Source organism: Poecilia latipinna, unplaced genomic scaffold (assembly GCF_001443285.1).
Source record: "Poecilia latipinna isolate Pla-1442-1.1 unplaced genomic scaffold, P_latipinna-1.0 Scaffold609, whole genome shotgun sequence".
Lineage (NCBI taxonomy): Eukaryota > Metazoa > Chordata > Actinopteri > Cyprinodontiformes > Poeciliidae > Poecilia > Poecilia latipinna.
In genome coordinates this window covers 145,599-169,909 of record NW_015113225.1, presented here as the reverse complement: position 1 = coordinate 169,909, position 24,311 = coordinate 145,599, and the positions used below count along the sequence as shown (strand labels likewise).

Here is a 24,311-nt window from a genome sequence, read left to right as displayed (position 1 = left end):
ATATATATATATATATATAAGTGCAAAAACAAAAAATATGCAAAACATGTCTTAGCACAGTAAGACCATTTCCCTTACTGCGATTCTTACATTATAAAATGTTTATGCACAGGTCATGAAGATGCAGCAGACGACTTTGGCATCTATGAGTTTGTCTCCATACCAGGAAAAATGGACTCCACCCAGGTGATTTACATATTGTTATGACTCTTTGATAAGGAAGTAAAAGTCCTTCTCAATTAGTTTCTGTTTTTCTCATTTTCCATTATGTCGTCATTATTTATTCCCCTCTCCCCCGACTTCCGCAGTCATCATGCAAATCTCTGGCCCGGCTCGAGTCCATTCAAGATATGCACACCACCATCTACGATGTGATCAGACACGTCCCAGAATCCCCCAGTGCCAGCTTGCTGAAGTAATTGTTTGCTGGGTAGATTCAGTTGTCACACTTGAAGATTTCTGTGTAGCCTTATTCTTGTGTTTGCTGCCCAACTGTTTTTTTTTTTGCACACAAAATGAAGGAGACTTGTTGGGGTACACGACCTGAATATGCACTGTTACTGTTGAGAGCTTGGGACAGATATTTATCATCCTCTACTAGAGATAGGTAAAAAGTGGATGTATGATTGTGTTTTTTTTTATTTTTATTTTATTTAACATGATTAATTTTTATTATGTGTTCAAGAATGAAGATTGTTAAAAACCAAGCAGATCTTTATATTACCTTGAGCTTTTTTGAAATGTATAAACAGCCAAAACTTTGCAACTTACGTGACATTGTTGCTTTCAGAAACGAATTAACTTGCCAATTCAAACAGACCCTTAAATAACCGTATGTTTTCTGACAAGTGTTACAATGAAGGCATTTGATTGCTCTATTGTAAATATTGTACATGGATTATCCTAAAGAGACTTTACATATAATACTCTATTTCCATTTTTTGTTTCTTGTTTGTGAAGTTCCTAGACATGGAAAAAGAAAGCACGCAAAAATACATTTTTCATGATTTTTGTTTTCAGGAGAAATATACAAGAACTCTTTTATTTTCTTGTTTATTTTTATTTAATGTTTTTTTAAGTTTTGAATTTACCACCTACTATGACCGTACACAATGCTCGTACTGAAATAGGTGTAGTCAATTTTATTGTTTGAATAAAAATGGTGTATTTTTCACATACAGGACGTTCTTGCAGTGTCTCATCTCCCAGTTATTAGTGAATGTAATTTACTGCTCCAGTTGAGGGGGTACATTATACATCGAAAACAGGGATGTTTTGCAAGGTAGACATTTTGATGTGCCTGTTGTCTACATGCAAAGTAAGTTTTTAGAAGGAAAAACAAAACAAAAAAAATTAAACTGTTTTTTAAAAGTGGTGTTTGTGTTGTTTTTTTCTCTAGCTCTGTGGACATGAGATACAGAGATTCTTAAAAACAATGTTCCAGTCTACTTTATTTATGGCCGCTGTCGTTTTCTTGTTGGCTATTTTGAGACCACACCCAGTTTATGTCTTGCTTTGTCGTGGGAATAAAAGGCTGTTTTGAGACAATAAACTGTATCACACACCATTTGTAATGTTTATGTATTCTGTACAGCACTGGTCCTGTTTGGTATGTTAAAGTGCAGTACAATAAGAATGGATTGGATTGGATTGGATCCATTTTCTTCTCTTGTCCAACTCGGAGAACCTTCTTGCCACGACCGAAAGTCAAGTTTTGTAGCTTTTTTTTTTTCAAACAGAAAGTCAGGTGAGTTGAGGGAAAGTTTTGTAGGAGAACTAGGTCAAACATGCGACAGGCAGGGAGTATATTTTAAAAAAACCAATACTCATTGCTTGCAATTCCCATTTTGGACAAGTTTGACTGTTAAAACTACACAATGAATAGATGCAAAATGTAAAAGAAACTACATTTATCTCTTGAATATTCGACCTTTTCATGGTCATTGTGCTACTTGAGTCTGTTTCTCCAAAAGTATTCTTTTGTTTGTTTTCCTTTGATTTTCCTGCTCAAACTCAGTAAAACCACATGCTTTAAGAAAAAAAAATACTGAAATGATTGTACAGTTTGTGTATATGTGTTTTGTACTTTATTAATTAAATGTATATGTATTTACTTTTGTGGGTCATTGTAAAGTCCTTTTGGCTGTCCACAACAAAACAAAATGAACACAATTCAAACTTTGTCCCTGTGGTTACACGCTTTTCATAAAATGGCAAAGCAGAAAAAGATCTGTTTGTTTTTAACAGAAGTGGGAAGAATAAGATCTGTATTTAATATTTAATATTTTGAATTGAATTTCTCCTATTGAACTTCTATGAGTTGCATGCATTGTTCCAAATCTGCAGCAGAGCGCTCATTTCTGTCGGCGATTGGTGTGCTGGTATTCTGTGCGCCTACTGGCAGGGACAGACGGACGCTTCAGCATGTGGCCGAGTGCCCTCCCACCTGCTCCTGCTGACACCTTGTCACGAGTAAATAAGAGTTCTGATGTGCTTTATGTTTGTGCATATGTGCATTTAGAGAAAGTACAAGAAAAATGCTTAAGATTTTCTATTTAGCAGGACTTCGGAGTTTATAAAATGGCTGACACATAGTCAGGTTTTGTATCTGTACAAATGGGCTGTTAAGACCAAACTCTATGACAAAATGAAAGATTGAATTCAGTAGCATTTTTGAGTTGAAACACTTGGAAATACAGCATCTGTAAAGTGGAATCAATACTTGCCAGAAGCCGCGTCTACCTACCGACTGCAGAGATTATTAACTGCAAGTCTAAGTATGATGCTCCCTTGCATAACAACAAGAAGTCTTTTTAATCTTGTTCTAATTATAGCTTATGAGCTGACCAACTGTGTGTGTGTGTGTGTCTCTTCTTTGTGGAGGCATCTCCGGGTAGCAGCGGCCATCTGTTCCGTCTCAGTGTATGCTTTAAGGGAGGTGCCGCCTTATGGATGGCTGCCTAACAAACAACAGTGGAGTAAATTCACCTAAGGGGAGAAGCTTCACCTTCATTTGACTGGGAAATCAGCCTAAAGCATGATTAACCAGGAACTAGCTCTCCCTCTGCCTCCGGTGCGCAGCCTTCCAGTGTTGCTCAGTAGAAGGCCTGACAGGGCAATTACAAACAGGCTGAGTTGGTCTGCGTGCACCGCTTTGGTAATTATTTGGAAGAGCTCACAATGTGGAGCTTGGCCTAATAACTTGGCAGAGATGGAGAAACAGTCATGGAAAACATGGCATGACATGATCTCTTTTCTCGTGAATGGAATATAAATGTGGCTGGCTAAACAGCACACCCACTGCAATGTCAATCATAATATCTGGTTTGATTAAGTTTATTTGGCTACTGTTTTCATACACTATGAATTTGCCCCCCTTTTTCTCACATTCCAAATTTTAATGCATGTTTTCTTTTTGATCTTGTGTGGATAGATCACCACAAATAAGTACATCATTACAAAACAGAAAGCAAATAGTATTTGATTTTCATCTTTGTTAAAAATGCATTTTTGTTTGCATTTTTGTTAAAAATAGAAACAGAATGTGATTGGGGGACATTCATATTCAGTGTCCCTTTACTCTTGTAACCCTGAATGAACTCTGGTTCAGCGAACATCTGGGAGAAAAAGTTTTTATTTGCAATAGTTCAGGAACATTCCTGGAAGAACAAAAAACAATGACAACTACACATACACAGCCTAATTTATCACTTAGCTAGTAATTTACATCTTAACATATATCAGTTTAAATAGATCATGTTTAAAGTGCCAAGAAAATATCACTTTATTAAAGCAGCAGCAATTTTTGACCGAATATACAATGCATTCTTAACTCACCATCTAGAAAAAAAAAAAAAAAAAAAACACAAAACAATGAAGCATCTTTCATCAAAGCTTCCTGGAAAATGAACACTTCCAACTCAGTGTGACACCCTTGCATTATCAACAAATGGCCCACTGAAATAACAATATTGCCCATCCTTGATTCGAAATGACAGGATGAAAAGCAAGTAATCAAGGGTTTCTATCAACATGTTTGATATGATTGAATATGGAATATGGAGTTTATCTGTCTTGGTATCTTTTTCATTTTTCACTAGAGCCAAAAGTCAGCCATTTGTACTCTTGCAAATTTACTGACATCCAGTGGCAGAAAGACCAGGCTGCGATAATAATCACTTTTTTAAAATCCATATTTTACAGTCATCTTAAGTCTTAGAATATATATGTATACCTTCTTTTTTTTTTTTTTTTTTTAAATACTACTTTTGGCTTCAATTACACATACATTTTAACGACGTTTATCCGTAATAAACACTGACAGGTAGAATTTAACGATACACGGCGTAAGAACCACATTACCCAAGATGCTGCAGGATTCTTCCAGTTCTTGCCTTTCCAATCACGTGACAGTCAACTATGGCTTCCTTCTCGTAGTGATAGAGGTTTACTGTTGACAACAAACAGTATTAAAGATTTATTCATTTACTTGCCTTTTTTCACACAAGTTGGATTCACGATGCAGAAGATAAAGTCTCTTATGGCCCGCCAGGTGAGAAAAATCATGCCTTTATTCAAGGACCAGCCGGTCGTTTGTATCTTGCAGCTAACCTAGCTAACTGGCTAATTTGACAGCTCATCGTCTGGCATTTAACAGGCGGGGTAATACGGGACAAACTCAGTATTTTCACCTAGTTCTATGAAGGTTTAGGCTTACTATTTCGTATAAAGAAAAGCCTTTTTTTCCCTCTCTCCTTGAGGAACAGTAGACGTTCAATCCGCTAAAACACACCTGCTCACAACACTTGCCCACAACAACAATGAATCCTGGGTGGCTGGGGAAGTTCTCAGTTTGCACAAGAAGTAATGTTAGATTGAGTAATTTTTAGGACACAACAGAGCATATCGCTGTCAGTAATCTGCACCGTCAGTTCCACTTTTTTTTGTGTGTGTGCAGTAGTGTCATTATGCTAGCCGTATGAGAAAGGGGAGCTGGCTGCACGGAGAGAAAACATTAATTAAAGGTTTATGGTGGGGTTTTTTGTTTGTTTTTGTGACAGGGCCTCAAAAGCCCCCAGGAGAGCATGGCTGATCTGAGTCCAGTGGAGAACCTGAGGATCCCTAGCACGGTAAGCTTTATGTAAAACATGATTGTTTTTCAGGTAAAAAAAAAACAAACAAAAACCATCTGCATTGTCTTTGTTGTCCAACAAAGAAAAATGAAATACAATTTGTGAATTCACGAATGTGCTGAAAGTTTGTTCACAAATTCATTAGAAATGCATCAATTCATGGATACTTGCAACAAAAGTTCCATCATCCCTTCTAATACTTTGTAATGGCACTTGGAAAAAAAAAAAACTCGTTTAACTTGTTATTGCAGTTCTTCGGGGGGAAAAAATGCATACACATTTTCTTATTTCTGTCATGTAAACACTTTGTTGTATTTGATGAAATGGGATTTTTGTAACAGACCAACACATAGTATTTCATAACAATGAAATGAAGGGAGTGAACTGTATTGTCATTTATTTTAAAGAAAACCTTTATGTTTCTCAGTAAGCTATCATGCATTCACTTATGAGGAAAAAAATGTTGTCTAAATTGTTATTCAGTTTCAGTTATATGGTGATTAGTCAAAAGGTAAAGTTTATGATAAGAGTGAACATACTAGCGTGAAACATAGTCACCCTTTGAGATGTTATTTCATCATTTTGCCAAGTAGCCATTAAAATGTCCTCAGTCATGCTTTGTCACAGGAAAGCATTTCTTATTCACCAACTTCGTCACACACCATTATGGAAAGACTGTCTCTTTATAATGTACAATCACTTCGATATACCTCAATGCTCTGCCAGCTCCTAGCTACGCCGACCTTCTTAGTAATGTGACTGAGTACAATCTGGAAGCTGACGAACCCAATTTGTTCTCAGAACAGCCCGGGTGATTGGAGTAGACATTTAATTTATCGCCTGCTCCTTTAGCTTTAAGCCTGCAGGTCTTTGGGTTGTGAGTCTAGTTTAACCATAGCACTCATAATTGAGTCACATTTTCTTTTGACTTTTTTTATTTTTTATTGTTTTCAGGTAATGTTGCATGTCAGTATTTGATGATGAGATCAAAAAAGGGGGAAGTGCTCTCTTTGTCAGTTCACTTACATGGGTTGGAAAAACCAAAGTTGGAAAGCTAGTGTTTATTTTAAACCAGAGTTCATATTAATTATTGTGTAAACACCTTGAGGACATTTTTTTTTAAAATGGTTATTGATATATAAAATGAAATGGTTGATGTTGCTGCATGACTGAAAGGAAAACATTGTTTAGCTGTAATCATAGCTACAATAGAAGAGACGGTAGCTTCTGAAGTAATATTTGTTTACTTTCATTAGATGCTTTAGTGTCAGGTGGCTTGGCCAAACTGGAAATGCAGTAACCAAACACTTTGAGCTTTGAGTGTTGATGTTATCACACATGCTTTGTTTGGCCTCGGTGTTGTGAAGCAGCTTTGAATAATCAACAAGAATATAATGGTCAGCGTTCTGCTTGGCCCGTGTGACCTGAGCAAAGGCAAATGTGGGTTTTAAAAGACGATTCCCTGAGTGCAACAACTGCCATAATGTGTGCGTGATAATTAACAAGTATTTTACATTGCTGTAAGTAATTTTGACCCAATCTGCAGATTTGTTTTAAGACAGCCAAATTGGAGGGTTTCAATTCCAGGTTTTAGTCGTTTTGTCTCGTAAGTCCACAGAGTATCTTCCTAAAGTCTCGTGAAGATGTTTTTTTTTTTTTTGTTTGTTTGTTTTTTTGGCATTTGTGAGATTGACTTTTTATTTGAACATTCTCTTTTGTATTGTGGCATCATGAACACTGACGCTCAGTGACATAACAGAAGCTTGCTGAAAATATTATGGGTTCTTTGTGACCTCCCGGAAGAGTCATCAGTCGTCTACTTCATGCTGTCAGACCGGGGATATTTCCTTGACTCAGTTTTTCAGAAAGAAACCAGGCTTTGTTGTGGCTGGTGAAATTTAACCTGACTATTCAAAATATGCGGCTTATCAGTAAACACATGATTTGAATAAGGGGGACCAACAGGTTTTCCAAATAAGGGCAGGTTGTTTTGAATATTTTCTTTAAAACAAAAAAAAATCATAAAATCATAATTTCACTGAGTATATATGCGTCTATTGTCTTCTCTGCTTTGGAGTTGGCTTTAATTTAAGTGTACATGTGTTCAGCGACAAACAATAAATTCTAATTGAAGCTTGACAAAAAAACAAGAATGAAGAAAATCTGGGTGTCAAATACTTATCCTCAGCAATATATGTGACATGCTGTTCTGTATTCACTGCTAACATCCTCCCTGTGTGTTCAACTAAAACAAAAAGAGTCATTGGTAAAATGAAACGCCCCCCCCCCCCCACCACACACACACACACACACACACACACACACACACACACACACACACACACACACACATATCATCCTTCCTGTATGTTAGAGAATAATCCATTACTGCTGTCAAGCCGAGGGAAACTGTGACCTAGCACGCCGCGGTGTGCAGTGGAGGGAGGCCAATGGACTTGATTTTTACATGGTACTATTGTACTGAAACTGGAGCCTTTCATGGGTTTCCAACCGTTTTGTTTGTCATTTGAATCGTTTATCATCTTCCAGGAGCCGGCTGCCGCATGTGGCAGGCTGTGAGCCAGATGTCCTGGAGCTGATGATTGATGGATGACGCTGTTGAGTCGCTGTAAAGACTCAAGCTTGAGAATTTGATAGACGGTGTGCGTTGCACTGTTTTAAACCGAATGTACCGCAGTTACTTCTTTGACTTGTTTTGATAAAACAATCAGCTCTGCAATATTACGTGCTAATACCTTTTGGTCATTTTTCCATTTCATTTGTGATTTAACTGTCCACAGCTAGTAGAATCGATTGTGAAATGTTTTCAGGAAAACCTCTAGCGTCTGACTGCATAAAATTAACACTTGCGTATGTGTGTGTGTATATATAGCACTTGGTTTTCTCCTGTAACATTTCACAACATTTAACTGTTCCCCTAACCATCTCTGTGTCAGAGCAGAGGGTTATCTTTTATGCTGTCTCATTTTCTGGTCGAGTATTGAGAGATCCTTCGAGAAAGGTTTATTTTGGACTGCGTGTTTTACCATGGGTTTTGAATCATTATGCTGTTGAAAATCCCAGTGATGGCACACATTCAGTTTTGAACTGAGCTTATGAAAATCATATTTAAAATCTACTAGTATTTCAAAGAGTTAATAATACCATGCAATCAGTTTCAAGGGTCTTTGAAAAGTCACCGTCCTACTGAATCACAGATCTTTCATCGTACCACCAAAGAGTGGGCCTGGGGAACTTTTTCATAGTAATCCTATACTTCATACGAATGCCAGGCTATGTTTGTTGCCAAGAAGCTCAATAGCAGCCACACTGTTCCAGTTTAAATCCTGGTATTATTTATCAAAATGCACACAATTAGATTTCAGATGGCAGGTCAGGAAACGGCTTTATTCTCGTATCAAACCGGCTGGCAAGATAGTTTCTAAAGGTTGCCATGGGGACTTGGTGACATCCGGATACTTCTCCTTTGTTTTGATGGACTCGCCTTGTTTGCAACAGTTTCAGTTGTTTTAAGCATGCTCGTTATTGTACATAAGTGCAAGTTTGGGCAAGAAGCTATTTTCTTGCAGCCCTTTCATGTGCTAGGAAGATCAACACACTCTCATCTTTCCTATTTTTCTAACATCTAGTGCATATACTTGACTTAAAATAGTTGCAAATTGAAAATAACATGAGTTTTATGTTCCTCCTCATCTGTACAAAGAGTGCAAATATTTGTGTTTTAATTTATATGTTCTGCCAGAAAGTGGGACGTTTTGGTGTTGTGCCTATATTGTGTAATGCACTGAGGGGGGAAAAAATGCAAATGTTTTTAATTTCTATATCTATTCATGGTGTCGCTGAGAGACATGATTGTTGTAGCAGCTTGAACTCTAATATCATCGGAGTTGATGTAGTTACCAGTAGCCGCCAGCAGGGGTCACTCTTTATATGCGTAACACACATTGATAACAAGACGCATGAAACCATTTAATTACCCATATTAAGCAGATTATGTATTAAATATATTTTACCACTCTTTGAGTGGTTGAACTTTTAATGAACATAAATCATATCCTTGATGATGCTAATTTAAATTGTGTGTTTTCTAAAAAAAAAAAAAAAAAAAAAAACATATCGAATTGAGCGGAAGACGTGTTTATAGTGTACAAACGTATATTGACACGTCTCGCATAATGTGTGATTTTACATTCAAGAGCCGGCCTGCCCACTGACGCAGACCGTAAAATGACAACATCACAGTGTTCAAGCTCGTCAGGTCAATGAGACACGGCGCTAAATGGAACATATGAAAGTCATGCGCTTCCAAGCGAGACTTTAATATTGTTATCCTTTAAATCAGCAGCTGCCCACCGGTTCCCCAAATTGAGCCGTCTGCTGTGTCTATAGCAGATGAGAAGATAAACCCAGTTAGCCTAAGATACATATTCAGCAGGGCTTTAATTTTAATTTGTTTACCTTCTTCTCTTCCTCTCTCGGTGCGTCTTGTGACGTCCTTTTGTTTGCACTGCCTTTCGTAGCAAGCGGGGGCTCCCTTTTTGTTTCAATACTCACGCGCTCCAATAAAACGTCCACTTTGACTCTATTGTAAAGCTTGTTAAACATCCTGGACTTAGGATGCAAATAGATTTCCATTTTCTGCAATGAGATGACAAATTTATTAATTCGTAGAAAAGAGCGGCAGGTGAGGGAGGGGGACTGATGGAGAAGGATGGTTTGTTTGTCCCTCATCCTTCAATGTGAAATTTGATCAAAACATCCCAGCGGGTTCCTGTTTGGGGTTTTTCGCTGGCCGTGCAGGGGAGTCTGTTTTGTGTTATTTTTGCAGCTTGCAGAAGGGAAGGTAGGGAATTATTTAACTCGGCGTAGCCTCACGATGAGTCATTCTCTCAAAGGTGTTTCGATTTGTGCAGCTATGAGACTGAGAGTGGGGAGGGCGGAGGGAAGCGGTGTCACACAGCAGAAGTTCATTTCCCAAACTAAACATGAACTAACTTCACAGTTTAATACACGACCATCGTCCTTCTCTCACTCCTCCTCTTCTTCTTTACCTTTTGCACAGAGTGACTCATCCATCCTGCCCTTCAATCTTCTCTTTCTCTCTTTTGCACTTTCCCTCTCTTTTGAGCTGATTTTCCCACCCACCCGTTTGCTATCCGAGCGTATTCTCCCGTCTCTCTCCTCACTCTCTCACCCACCACCACCCCCCGGGATCCTGGTTTGCTCCTTTCTTACCTGATTCAAACACCGCAACATGCACCTGAAGGCTTCTGCACACACAACAATAGATAATCTGATGGCTCATTTTAATCCTCCTCCTTTGCCCTGTATAAGAAGATCTATTTATAGAAGAGTAACGGGGACTCCGTGGGTGGAAAATAGTGAATTAGACGATGCTATGTATTACAGCGGAAAATGAAATTACATGCATTGTGGTGTAAGAATGTCAACCAGCTTGAAGCAGATTTAAAATACTTGGATGCCCTGTTGATGCATGCTTATTGTTGTTAACGTTTATTTTTGGTTAACCTGATATGCCATGCAAAATCGTAACTTTTATGGATTTATTGATTGCGTTTCTCTTGTGTTTATGTACTTTCAAGTTATTTTAAACCCAATGACCTGTTTATTATGCATGTTAATGTTCTGAAAGTTGAAGAGTGTGCTGCAGATTATTATAGATATAAAGCTTCCTTCCACTTAACATGTAAGTGTATGCAAAAGTACCTGAACTCCTCCATGTTTTGTCATATTACATCCTTGAAGTTCAGTGTATTTTCTTGGCCCTTTGTGTTGGACTATTAAAAAAAATAGTTTATAATTGTTAAGTAGAAGAAAAAAGCTTCATTATTCATTCTTTTTCTACACATAAAATTAAAAGTTTAACCCCTTTAATCTAACACACTGGTACTGTAGTGAATAAACACAATTGTATAGGCAAAAACCGTACCAGAGTTTCAGGATGTTGTTGTGATCTTTATTGAGGAAAGCACAGAAAAAGAAAAAAAAAAACATGGCCTACATGGTGATTGCAGCATCATGACCGGGGAATACTCTTCTTCAGCAGGGATGGAAAGGCTAAAGTTGGTGTAAATATGGATAAGTGGGCTGTTAAAAGACTTGAAACATTTACCTTCCAGCAGGAAGAGATACCCTTAACACAAACAGGGCTGCAGGAGATTGCTTCAGATCAAAGAATATTTACTTTTTAGAATGGCCCAGTCAAAGTATTAACCGGTATCCAAATAGGAATTTGTGTTAGGGTTTGATAACCGCTCTTCACAGATGCTCTTCACCCATACCAGTAGACTTTGAGCTATTTTTGTACTAAATTTGTCAAGGTTGTCAGTCCTTCTGTGTGGTAGAGACGTGAGTCAAAATAATTGCAGCTGTAATGCTCTTCAAAGTATCGACTAAATGGGTTGCCAACACTAAATGGGACATTTTCCAGACATTTTCCAGGTTTTTATTTGCTCGTGAACGTGTTGCTTCCAAAGTGAGCGACTTGATTCAACTGGACAAGTCTCCTGAGATAGAAAATGTTTGACCGACTGCAATAATAAACTAAACTATGGTTCATTGTTTTGAAACTATGATTAAACTGGAAAGCATGTGATCAATTTTGAATCTTTCTGTATGGTTTAATTGAAGTTACTATATATATATTTCTGTCTATATGTTGGATTTTTGTTTGTGTAAAGTTACAACAAAAAAAAACAATGAAGTACACTCACGTTTGTGACTGTAATGTCTAAAAGGGGTAAAATACCTTGCAAGACCTTGTCTAAAGCATATGTCGTAATCAAACATACACATCCACATGAGGCCTTCAGCATTAGTGGCCCAGCTATTATTATTATTATTATTATTATTAATTGAAATGTCATTATTTCGGTGTGACTTTGTGTCTTTGCTTTAGTTGCATCCATTTTTCCTTGTATACTGCAACACTACATGTCCCCCTTCACTTTCATATTGACATGTGACTGCATCACAGCTCATTAAGGCGAGGATGTGGGCTTAAGGCTTCTTCTCCTAATAGAGCAGCTGCAGCAACAAAGCTCGATGGATGCACAGTGTGTTAATCAATGAGGGTCTGATGTTTCTCAGGGATAGCAGTCCTTTATCTTTCTGCTCCCCATTTCTCCTTGACATTTGACCAGTAATACAGGTGCAGGCTTCACTCAAAACCTGTCTTTAATGGGTTTTTTTTGTTTGTTTTTTTTGCCACTCCTTGCACCTCACTTTCTGCTGTTCTGGCTTCTTACTGCCTTTTGTTTCACCTTCAACTCTTCCCAAAACTTATCTGCATGTTTTTCTCATCATGTGTCTACCTTCCTTTTATTGTTCTTCCCTGTGGCAAGTTTTCTTCTTGTGGTTTATTCTCTTTTTGTGTGTGTGTGTGTGTGTGTGTGTGTTTTGTTTTTGAAAAATGTAGAAATACAAGCGTCAGAAAAGCTTCTGTGAAGAGCGTCTTTTTTACAGCTCTCTCCCTTCCTGTGTCCGTCTCTTGAAATGTCCTCCAGGAGGAGATGCGGGAGCTGAGGCAGCAGCCCATCGACCCCCAGGCGGAGCAGGAAATCATCGACAGCATCGAAGAGGTCTACTTCTCCAATGACTCCTTCGACATGGTGCGGCACGAACTGGAGGTCAGTCGCTCCGGGATCGTGTTATCGCGTAAACGAGTCCCACTCCGTTCAAAACGATGAGACTGGCTCCTCAGTCGACCTCATCCTTTTTTTAAAACATTTTTTTTTTTAGGATAACGATTGCGTCAAAGCTTGCCACATTTCAGCGACTGTAATACCAGTAGCATTGCATATCAAATGGGAATAAATGTGTTCTGCCGCTGCTCATTGAGCCCCATCTGACTGGCAGGAGTAAAAGTTCTTTCTTACCTGAGCTGCTGTCTCTTATGCTTTTACTGAGCTGCGTGCGCATCACCCAGGTCCGGATTGATGGATTGCATCCACACAACACAAGAAAGGTGTGAAATCTCATTAGATTTATCTTGGTATTGCTACACCATCCGAAATGAGACTTTCAGTCAAGAGGAAAGTAATTACCTCTCATGCTTTGAGCCATGGATTTGTAATATCTTCTTCTTTTCTCTAGCAAAGTTTGTTTGCTGTTTACCAGATAAGATCCTCTTCCATCTTGACTAATCTGATTTGTGATCTAACAGTGTGTATTTACTGAATAAACTCTTCTTCTTCTTAAAGAATCACAGTTACCTTTAGTCACAGCAGCTGAAAAACCTTAACGTCTTCGAGACGCGTAGTTCTTTCAAAATGTGAAACGAGAGAGAAGATGAAATCCCTGTTTTGATCCTGTGCGGCAACAAAATAAGTGTTGAAATAAAGTCAGAATAATCCTGGAAAAGGAAATGCCAGCATGCTGCAAAGGCTGCAGAAGACGTGTTTGCTTATTACCACAGAAAACCCTGAGAAACTGTATTCGCTGACCAAATTCGTTTTCTATTTTAAATATGCAAGTCATCTTTAGTCTCAACAGCTAAAAAAAGGTTAAAAATCTTTTAAATTCATGTTGGGATATGTAAAAGAAAAAGACTCTTGGGAGGTAGATTACCTCTTTCAAGTTAGATCCAATTCCTTTCTAGTTAAATGCTCATTTGGGTTATAGGCTGGATGCCGCCTTGCAAATGCGAGAAGGGTTTCGGAAATTGGTTTACGGACACAGAAGCTTTGGCTGTTATCGTCTGCACTGGAGTATGCAAGGTGAATATTCCTTGCGGTTTAATGTTGGTCTGCGTTTCCTGTTATTACAGAAGCTCCCACCTGAGCTGAACCTTCAGGAACTGGAAGAGTACAGAGACAAACTCAAGAGACAGCAGGCTGCAGTAAGTATCTACAGGCAAGAAGTCCAACCACTGGAAGATTTGCTACTGTTACTGGCATTTACTTTGCTGCCATCGATTCAGTGCACAACTTTTTGTTGCCTTTGCAGTAATATTTCAGATCACGTAGAAGTAGGGAGACGTAATTAACTTAACTTATTTTGCCATGAAATTAAACACCAATTATGAGGCATTTGTTCACCTTATATCTAATTAGAGTGCAGAAAATGATGACTTCAGGACTTTATTTAGCAGACAAAGTGATTTACACTCAGGAGCGGAGAAGTGAAGAGTTCTGTGTCCCACAGAGGAACATGTTTTGGTGTAAAATATGCGTATCGTATATCATAATAGGGCGACTGTGGCTCTATGGATAGAGTAGTCGTCTTGCGATCAAAAGGTTGTAGGTTTGATTCCAGCTACCTCCTGCCACATGTCAATGTGCCCCTGGGCAAGGCACTTAACCCTAAATTGCCTGCCAAGCTGCGTATCGGTGTATAAATGTGTGAGCGTTTGTGAGTGCGAATGGGTGAATGTGACTCTAGTGTAAAGCGCTTTGAGTGGTCAAAAATGATCGGATAAAGCGCTATATAAGTTCAGTCCATTTACCATTTACCATATCGACTCCGTAACAAAAGAAAACGACCACTCGGAGAGGAAGAAGCCATAAATCCAAAAGCAACATAAAAAGTTAAATGGCAGTTTGTAAATGCACTCAGGAGTAAGGAGTGATCTTTACTCTGTTTGGATGTTAGACTGTGTGTTGACATTAATTATATGTAAAACTAAATGTAGCAGTGTTTTATACACAAGTTCTGTTTTAGGTACTAAAGAGAAAAATTGACCAAAAAAAAAACCCCAAAAGAAAACCAAAAAAACAACATATGAAAACAACAGGTCCAGAGAAACCTGTGCTGACTTCACCTTAATTTTCATTTTATTACTCTGGAAAGCTGGAGTAATAAAAGCTGCTCCCATCTCGTCACACATGCCCTCCTGTGCTGGCATTAATTTTGAAATGATGAAACAATAAATCATCTGAAGGAAAAAGCTCCCTAAAAGCTCATCTTTTCATTTTGATAGAAGATTTAAATGTTCTTTTGCTCCATCTTGTCATCTAAAATTTGCTTTATATCTCAAGGGCCGGCCACACCTCTCTGCAGCAAGATGTCTTGTTAGGTGCATTTGACTTGAAAGGCTCTTTGACATCTCCAAAAATATGGTTATTTTCTACAAAGAGGGGTGTAGGGTGGGCTAAATGGTACATGTGCTCTGTATAAATTCACTTGTTTGTTCCTTGGATGTTTGTGGCTGTTTGTGGTTCTCCACCTTTAGGCATTTGGTGAGCTGTAGTAACTGGTCAGGGCTTGTGTCAGACAGAATGTTTGCTGGTAATTGTTTGTGTTGGTTGGTGTTGGGTGTACATGGCATCTCGACTTGTGTAATTGTTCCCCTTATGATCTTGGGAAGACATGACTTGCTTGACCTACTGCCAGACCTGGAGTTTTTCTTTAGACCAACTATTCTGTTGAGCACTCTGATCATTTTGGATTATAAATGCCGTTTTTGCATCAGAAAGGCAACTCAGCAGGAGTTGCAGCGAGTCTGTGATTGATTTCATGCTCTGATTTTATTTTGTTTGGCGAGCTCAAAGAGTTTGTTTGGCACTAAGATTAATCCCGTTCTCTGCCGATGAGATGCGGGATAAATTCAGACATATGCTAATAGGGCCAGCTTGTCGAAACGGCTGAATTTTGTGTTTTTGGCAGATTTTATTTGGAAGCGTGCAACAAGAGTGAGCGGAAAAGTGAAACAAAAAAAAAAATAAAATAAAATCAAAATGTTGTTGGAATATTCTGAAAATATTGAAATTGTGACTTGTGCATGCACTGTGGTTCATCCAACTAATGGTGGTCCCCTGCAGCCAGCTCTGAACAGGCCACATTCCCTCTGAGGAAGCGATAATGATGCTTTTAGATTCTCAGCATAGGGGCTGCCCTGTGTCGGCCTTTCCCTCTGGTAGCTGATGTGGAGAGTCCTCCTCATGCTGCTCAGTTCACTGTTGGTCTGAGCATATGTAGCTCTGCGGCTCTAGTACTCGAAATAAGAGCCAGTCTGCCAATTGGACAATATGTATTTATATCTCTGTTTACTATTTTCTCTTCGCTCTTGCTTTGCCAGAAAGTCCACAAATGTGAGCAACACACTGACTTGTTTTTCCTTTAAAGCCACATCATGTTAATCACCAGCTGATGGAGAACAACCTTCACAGTGAAGAAAGAAGTGATTGATAAATACAAAGTATGGTACACTTGTGAGTTGGAAGGAAAAACACACGGTTTATTAAAAATGCTTTACAAATAAATATGACGTGCAAATGCTCTCTGCCCATCTTTTCCTCCAAAACCTCTAAATAAAATACAAGGCAAGCAATTGCCTTCAGAAGTCGGCTAATAAAAAACAAAAGTCGTCCTGTGTGGAATTCAAGCTCTGTATAAATACAGCGGTTCTGTAAAGGCTCCAGAGGTTTTTTTTTTTTAGAAAGCAGGGCCTTATCATAAAAACCAGCCCAGGGTCTGTACAACTCACTCATTGAGCACTGCTCAATCCATCCTCTAAATATAGATTGAATGTGGCACAATGACATGCAGCTAAAAGGGAAAGGCCTGGCATGCTGAGCATTAATCAGCCAAGAAGCTCCTGGTAACCCTGAAGATCTGAGGAAATCCACAGCTCCGTTGATTCTGTCATCTGTTCCACACATTGTGGAGTGATCTTTCACAAAAAGATGAAGGAAAAAAAAAATGAAAAAGACAGAATTGCTGAAATAAGGTGGTAAAATGTCCTTCTTGAAGTTTGCCATAAGGCTCCAACTGCCTGGCAATTGCCAGTCAGTTGGTCAGTCGCGCCGGGATCGTGTTATTGACCTCACTAGGGATAAGGAGTTCAACCAAACATGAGGTGCTCTGGGCAAATGAGATGAAAAGTGAATTGTTTTGTAACTTTCATTATCATGCTGTGTGAAGGATTTTCTTCAGCAGGGTCAGGGAAACTGCTCAGAATTGGTGAGAAGCGAGATTCAGGTCAACCATAGAAGAAAACCTATTAGAGGCTGTAAAAGACTTGAGAGAAGGTTCATATCTCCACCAGGACAACCTCCCTTAATATGCATGCAAAGGAGTTGTGTAGATCAAAGCATATGCATGTTAAAACAAACATGGTCAAAGTCATGAAATACAATTGAAAGTTTGTGGCAAAAAATGCTCTCTCAATTTTGAGCTATTTTGCAAGGAAGAACAGGAAAAGAAATTTGTTGAGAAAATATTTGCTGAGACTTCCTGAAAAGAAATGCGTCCCACACTTTTAAGATTTTTTGGAGTAAAAATGTTGAAAACCATACATTTTTTTTGTCTTTTATTCACAGCAATACTTTGTGGTAATGCCAATAAAATGCACAAACGTTTGTGTTTGCTTTGTGTATTATCCAGTGTAGTGTATTCCTTGTTACATCTTACCACCCAATATCAACTATGCTTTAACATAAAGTTTAATTTGCCTCTGCATTCCCAATCCAATTAGAGGAACAGTTCCCTGTAATGGAACTTGAAAGCTAGCAGTAATGAGTTATGTCCCTCTGATCAGCTTCCTTATTCGCGGTGATGCGTATGCAATCATTGCCTGAACCTTGCCCGGCCGCCTCCGTACGCTTAAATTCGGGTGGAACGATGACGTGCTGCAGAGTGAAAAGTGCGAGTGAGTGAAAATGAACCTTGAGAGATTACGTCGATGCGTGATAGAAATAGGCCCACAGAGATCACTGGCTTCAAAGTAAAGCTTCATATCATTGTAGGAGCCTTCGTTTAAAAATCTGGGCAAATCTTGACCCATGATTTTAAATTGTCATGTTTGTGCCATTGCATTAAGAGCTGAAACTCTTTAGAATAACCTTTTTTACTGCTGCTAGCCCTGATTAGTGCATGCTTATTTGGGTCTACTTATCTCACACACACGTGTTAATTTCTGTCTGAAAAACCTTATGTGTTCAAATGCAAATATATGCAAATTCACATATGCATTTATATCCAACCTTTGACATGATTATATATTAAAATCTTCTTGCTAATTACTAAGTAACAAACTGTGCAAGCATTCCTTCTGTCTGCAGAATTTAAAATATTTCTCTGCATTTTAAAAGACTTTTTTTTTGTCTCCTGTGATATTTCTTTCCTTTTTTTTTATTATGTCATGGCAAGCCAATGATTTCCCCAATTGTTTTGTTATGTTTCTTTGTTGACTATTCATCATTGGCAGCTGTTTGTTTTGGACAATAGTTGGTCCATCTGCTAAATATTAAATGCAGCGTGCTTGCTTTGCTGCCCACTTACTGCACAATTAACCTCAGTTTGTGTCTGTGAGGGCAAGCTGAGAATTAATGACTTTGGCCTTGTGGCTCAGGTAGTGCTCAGTTATTCACAGCTGGTTATTTGCTGTGTGTGTTCACGCCGCTTCACTTTAGGACGTTATAGTATTTAAAAGGTTAAATGTGCCGATAGGTGGCGCTGTGGGGTTATTTTGGCACATTTTTCTGAGCTTAAGAGTTAGTTTTTGCTTTTTTTCCCCTCTCCCTTGTTACCTCGATGTCCTCTTTTCTTTTTTTTTCTTCCAAGCACTTTTTGTAATCTTGTTTGTTTTTTTTCTAATATAGACTTAAATGTAAAAGCAATCCCCTTAAGATTTCATGAAAGAACCTCTCAATCGTCAAGTGGAGCCACATTTTCCATCTGTTAAGGAATTCACTTTTCAGCCATGCATGCTTAACACATGTTGAAATGTCATCTCCTCCCCTAACTTCATGCACAGCATACTAACAGCTTGACCGCCTCCTCACCACTTTGAAAATACTTGTGCTTGGTAACGCAAAAAGAGATTTTCGTTAGATGGATGATTTTCATGTCATTTTGATGTGCATTAAAGGACATACAACAATAGGAGACGCCTTTTCTTTGGGAGATAAAATATATTATTGTGAAAACACCTGAAGCACACAAACAAAAGCGGATAAAAAAAAAAATATGGAAAAATATTCCAAACCATTGCACCTATGTAAGGTATATAACTTAAACAGAAGTTTGGCATTTCAACAGCTTATGCCAGAAAGTTGTTCAGCAGTCTGGTGGTGGTTGTGGTTTGGATGTTATCAGTTCAAGCCTCATTACAGAAACTCAATGCATTTAGGTATCAGAATGAGAAGAAACAGATTTTTTTTTTTTTTTATTTGGATGGATCCATTTTGCTTTCTACCAACAGTTTAAGGATTCTGCAGTGGTCTTATATTGGGCCTTTTGGTATTATCTCAACATTGTTTGTCCCAGCGCCTATCTGAGTATTTTTAGCTGAACACAACCATCCCTTTACAACCACAGTGTACTACTGATTGCCACTTCCAGCAGGGTAACAGACCAAGTCACAAAGCTCAAATCATGTACTCCAGTAGTTTTAATTGTCCACTTTAAGTTTTAAGAAGCACTTTGTGTTCCTTGCATTTCCATTCATACATAAAGTAGCAGTGAAATGTCCGTATGCTAATTTTACAGCCTTACCCTTTGCGCTGTGCTTCAAAAGCTCAACGCAAGCTTTTCAGAAAATGAAAACTGCTTCAGGTTATATATGTACGTATATGCTGTATGCGTGTGTATTGATTGGTAAAAGGAACAATGCAGAAAGTGAAAACCTGAAACTGAAATCTGAACAGCTCTAGCAAAGATCTCCCACAAAGAAACAAGACTTTCTATTGAGAAAAATATAGAATGAAGTCGCATCGAGAGCAAGAGAGAGAGAGACGCACTCTGTTGAAATGCTATGGCTATTTGGATGATTATATACAGACATCATTTGTGTTATTCGTGGCCCCATTCTCAAAATACAATTACAGTTCCCAATCTGTTTCTGTAGAGTGAACTTGAGAATATCTTTGCTCTTTTTTTTTTGTCATGTTTTCATTTTTTATATTCTTCTTTTCTTTCCATAGGTTTCTAAAAGGGTCGCTGATCTCATTCTGGAGAAGCAGCCTTCTTATGTCAAGGTAGGTTTCCATCGCCAGCTTGAATACTCCCATCTTCCCAAATACTCTGCAGGACCATCAAAGTAGTTTCTGTTCCTGATATTCTCTTAGGGACCAGCTTTAGTTACATTGGTGCCATTCATTACAGTGAGTGCATCCAGTGCTACAGCCTTTGCTTCTGTCAGCCAATCATTTTGTGATTTGGAAACTGTCTAAATTGGGTTTGAAGTGTACAAACAGTGCAATCTGAGCAAAGTGATGCCTTAAACTTTCATCGTAGAATATGCCAGGTTTATTTCAAAAGCAATGGACACAGAGGCGGAAAAGAAATGGGGGGGGGAAGAGAGAAATAAATTGAGAGAGCTGGGATAATAAGTTAAAAGTTAAGAATAGAGGAGAGGAAGAATGATAGAGAATACAAGAAAAACACAAACGTGATCTACTTCTACACCTGCAGAGAGAGAAAAAAACAAAATAGAGAAACGACAGTGACAAACAATATATGCATATGTAACAATACCAGTGAGAAACCCTTTGCTCTGGTACTTTCTACATATGACACAGCTTTTTTTTTTGTACTTGATGCAGAGAAACTTAGATCCATCTGAAACAGTGTACCTTGTATTTTCTTACACGGTTCATTCAGAAAGAGTTTTTAAACTCACCTTGTAATTTTTTTTTTCCTTTGTGACCTCAGAAGCTGAAATTTAGTTTCAAGACATATTCCCTGCATGGGCTCTTTTGTGTTGCATAATTGCTTCTTTGCTGAACTCAAAGCACAATATGATTGGACATTAGCTTATTTTGATGCTACCAGGGTGTCATGTCAGCTACCAGAACTTTGGTAACCATAGTGATAGGAAATTAGATTCCCTTCCCTGAAAAGTCAAGAGAGGGAAGTCAGTAATGTTGTATTTATTCATAAAAACCTAAGCCAGACATACTCTTCATGTGATTGCCTTGTGGCTTTTAGCGATTAGGTGAATTTAACTGCGTTTTTTAACATTTAATTATCCTGCACGTCTTTCCTTAATTTACTATACCCTTGAAGAGTAGATGAGATCTGACACAGTGTTGTATTAAAATTAATTATGCATAATTTACCAAATTTCAACAGCATTGTCTTCTGTTCCCTTTGTTTCCACCACTGGCCAAACAGACAGTTATGTGCTGCATTCACTTGTGCTCGGACATGTTGTATTTACTTTATTCAGATGGCATCGGAGTTAATTCACACTTCAATTTAATTCATTTTTCTGTTATTCTGTGAATTATGGTGCATGATCTGTGATGTAATGAGTCTGCAAGAATTTACAAGTCCCACATTTTTTATTTTTGCTACTACATCTTTAATCTCACTAAAATACATAACGTGTGACAACTTTAATTGGCAGAAAATGTCCGGCCTTGATCAGGCCTTTGAAGATCTGTTGATGCTTTCGAGCACTGATGATCTTTTAGTAGGTCATGCCAATACCCCACAACCAGGAACGCTCACTGGTACGCATTTGCAGTTTTTCGGCGCCATTTCTAAATTGGTACTACTTTGTGTCACTATCACAATTATGTATTCACATTGAAAACGTCGTGTCCAAAATCACTTAAAAACATTGGTGGCTTTTATTCACTTCCTCATATCAGTTGCTGCTGCATATGTTTATAACTAAGAGCAACAATCCTTGATGATATCTTCTCTGTTCTCCTGCTGTAGTATGATTTTTCTACTGTTTTTTTGTTTGTTTTGTTTTTCTTATCCCTTAGTGATCTTTTACAAAAAAAAATCCACGAAGAAAAACACATCCACAGGACTTTAATCTGTTCTTTTGTTGAGTGTAACACATCAGCGAACCCATAAATCACAGAGCAGCATAAATGCCTGGCTGCTAAGCGTCTAATATGATTCATAGCTGTACAGTGGTCAGTTTGATCTCTGATGATGCCCTCTAGGGATCCTTGGCCTTCACTTGTGTTCAAATGGTGTGATTCAGTTTTATAAAGTGAGGAAATATATATATACAGAAGCTACAACCATTACTATTGATTCATTTATAAGTATTTTATAGAAATTTGTTTACTAATGTATATGTATGTACTCAAGATCAATAAAGAAAACAAGCAGGGGTTTTTAGTAAAAGTTCCCACTTGTATATTTTTGGTTAGAAATTAAGTCCTCAAACTTTATTATCTTCAGATGCGTCAAAAAAAAAAAAAAAAGGTTGTTTGCTTTTCCTCAAAATTCTAATAAATTACCTCCAAATAGGGTGGACGAGGTAAATCGAAATCATCGCAAAAGAGTACAACTGAATCAGTGTTTACTTGCATACCACATTTACAGTGCTACAGTTTTTCTTTCTATATTGCAGCTGTATATATATCTAAATGGACTAAATTCATTTTATTCCCTTTACAAACTTTGCATAAACATATTTGTATAAGTATTTACAGCCTTTGCCGCGAAGCTCAAAATGAAGCTCATGTGAATCCTGTTTCTAATGATAATTCTTGACATGTTTCTACAGCTTAGAGTCCATCTGTGGTAAATTAAGTTGATTTGACAGGATTTGGAAAATGCACACAATTTTCCATATAAGGTTTGTGTTTTGACAGTGCACAAACAAGAATTTAGTCGAAGGAATTGTCTGTAGACTTCAGAGACAGGATCGTTTCAAGATGCAAATATGGGTGCATAACGATTTGTGAAGCTGTAAGGCCCCATACTTCATCCGAAGTGCCGAAATCGACTTTCATTGACAGAGATGCGTGACGGAAATTGCGTCGTGTTTTGCAGAGAGGGATCTGCCTCCCATTCTCGACTCCAGGCCCAGGCTGAACTATGTGCGGAGTGTTGTGTGATTGGTCAGAAATTTGTTTCCGTGTTAATGGATATTTCACTTCGGCTTGTCCGCTTCCACAGTCTGGTTTTTGTATTTGGAGGAGACATAGATATTTTTGTGAAACATTTATCGGACGTGGTGAATAATTATGTACACTTGTACAAGTCTTTTATAAATAACTAAAACTATCCATGGCTATAAATTCTTGGAAGGAACTTGCAAAACAAAACCTGCTCCAGAAAGCTGTTGACCTCAGCCTGGAGTAAATCTTAACTTTTTTTAGCAGGAGAATGCTAAAAAGCATACAGCCCACGTGTGCAGCCAATGTATCAAAGTAGTGGCTTCATGAAAGCTTTCTGGATGTCCTTTAGAGGCCTGGCCGTAGGCCAGACCCTAATCTGCATAAAGATCTCTGTAGAGATCTGAAAATGGCCGTGCAGTGATGCTTCCCATCTATCCTGATAAAACTTGAGAGCAAAGAGGAATTGGCAAATCTACCAAAACAGAACTGTGCCAAACTTGTGAGAAGACTTGAAACGGTAATTGTTTCCAAAGGTGCATCAACAAAACATTGAGCAAAGGCTGTGTTAATTTTTTTATACATATATCTGCAAAGAATAAGAGAGAAACTTTTTTTTTTCATTTTGTGATTATGCGGATTTGAGGGAAAGTAATAAATTTCATCCAATTTTGGAATAAGTCTGTAGCATGATAAGTGAAAACAGTGAAGCACTGTGACTACTTCAGGATGCACTGTACTATGTAGTTGCTCATCCTGCCTTTCTCCTTGATTGAATTTTTCTTCTGTTATTGTTGCAACTTTACCAAGAATTTGGGAGAGTAGCTTCCAGGTATGAGTGGGTTTGAAATGACTTAACTTGGCAGAGTAGGAAAAAGTATGTGGCGGTGCAGTTATTGTTTTTGAGTACATGTGATTGTATTGAAGGCCTGGCAAAAAATTAAATAAAAAATAAAAATTCACACACTTGAAGTTTTCACAATTTGCAAACATTACAACCACAAACTTTAGTGTTTGAAGTTCTTATGTGTTAGACCATTACAAAGTAGTACATAATTGTAAAATATTCACCCCCTGTTAGTTTGAAACATTCAAATAAATCCAGCTCATCTAATTGCCTTTAGAAGCCACATAATTAGTAAATACTGCTAATAACCTGTTTGGTGAAGACCTGAGACGTTTGTTAGAGAACATTAGTGAACAAACAGCCCCATGAAAACTAAGGAACACAGCAGACAGGTCAGGGTTTAAGTTGTGGAGATGTTTAATGCAAGGTTAGGTTATATTGAAAAAAAAAAAAAAAAAAAAAAAAAAAAAAAAAAACTTAAAACTTTTCCCATTTCAAAAAGGTTCAAAATTGGAAAATTTTTGGGGGGAAAAGTAAAAC

The 24,311-nt window shown here is 38.0% G+C and overlaps 2 protein-coding genes across 3 annotated transcripts in view; both read left to right on the top strand.

The window, feature by feature from the left end:
• hepacam2 (HEPACAM family member 2) overlaps positions 1-2,113 on the top strand; it is a 15,073-nt gene extending 12,960 nt beyond the window's left edge. Inside the window, exons 8-9 of the mRNA XM_015042938.1 lie at positions 113-186; positions 309-2,113. Coding sequence (XP_014898424.1) covers positions 113-186; positions 309-419 — 185 coding nt within the window. The 3' untranslated portion in view covers positions 420-2,113. The remainder of the gene's footprint in view (positions 1-112; positions 187-308) is intronic.
• Positions 2,114-4,378: 2,265 nt separating this feature from the next.
• vps50 (VPS50 subunit of EARP/GARPII complex) overlaps positions 4,379-24,311 on the top strand; it is a 121,052-nt gene continuing 101,119 nt past the window's right edge. The window contains exons 1-5 of one of the 2 annotated variants that reach the window (XM_015042937.1): positions 4,379-4,552; positions 5,061-5,129; positions 12,680-12,802; positions 13,942-14,013; positions 20,039-20,092. In XM_015042937.1, coding sequence (XP_014898423.1) covers positions 4,520-4,552; positions 5,061-5,129; positions 12,680-12,802; positions 13,942-14,013; positions 20,039-20,092 — 351 coding nt within the window. In that variant the 5' untranslated portion in view covers positions 4,379-4,519. The remainder of the gene's footprint in view (positions 4,553-5,060; positions 5,130-12,679; positions 12,803-13,941; positions 14,014-20,038; positions 20,093-24,311) is intronic. The other variant, XM_015042936.1, reaches the window with a different exon arrangement.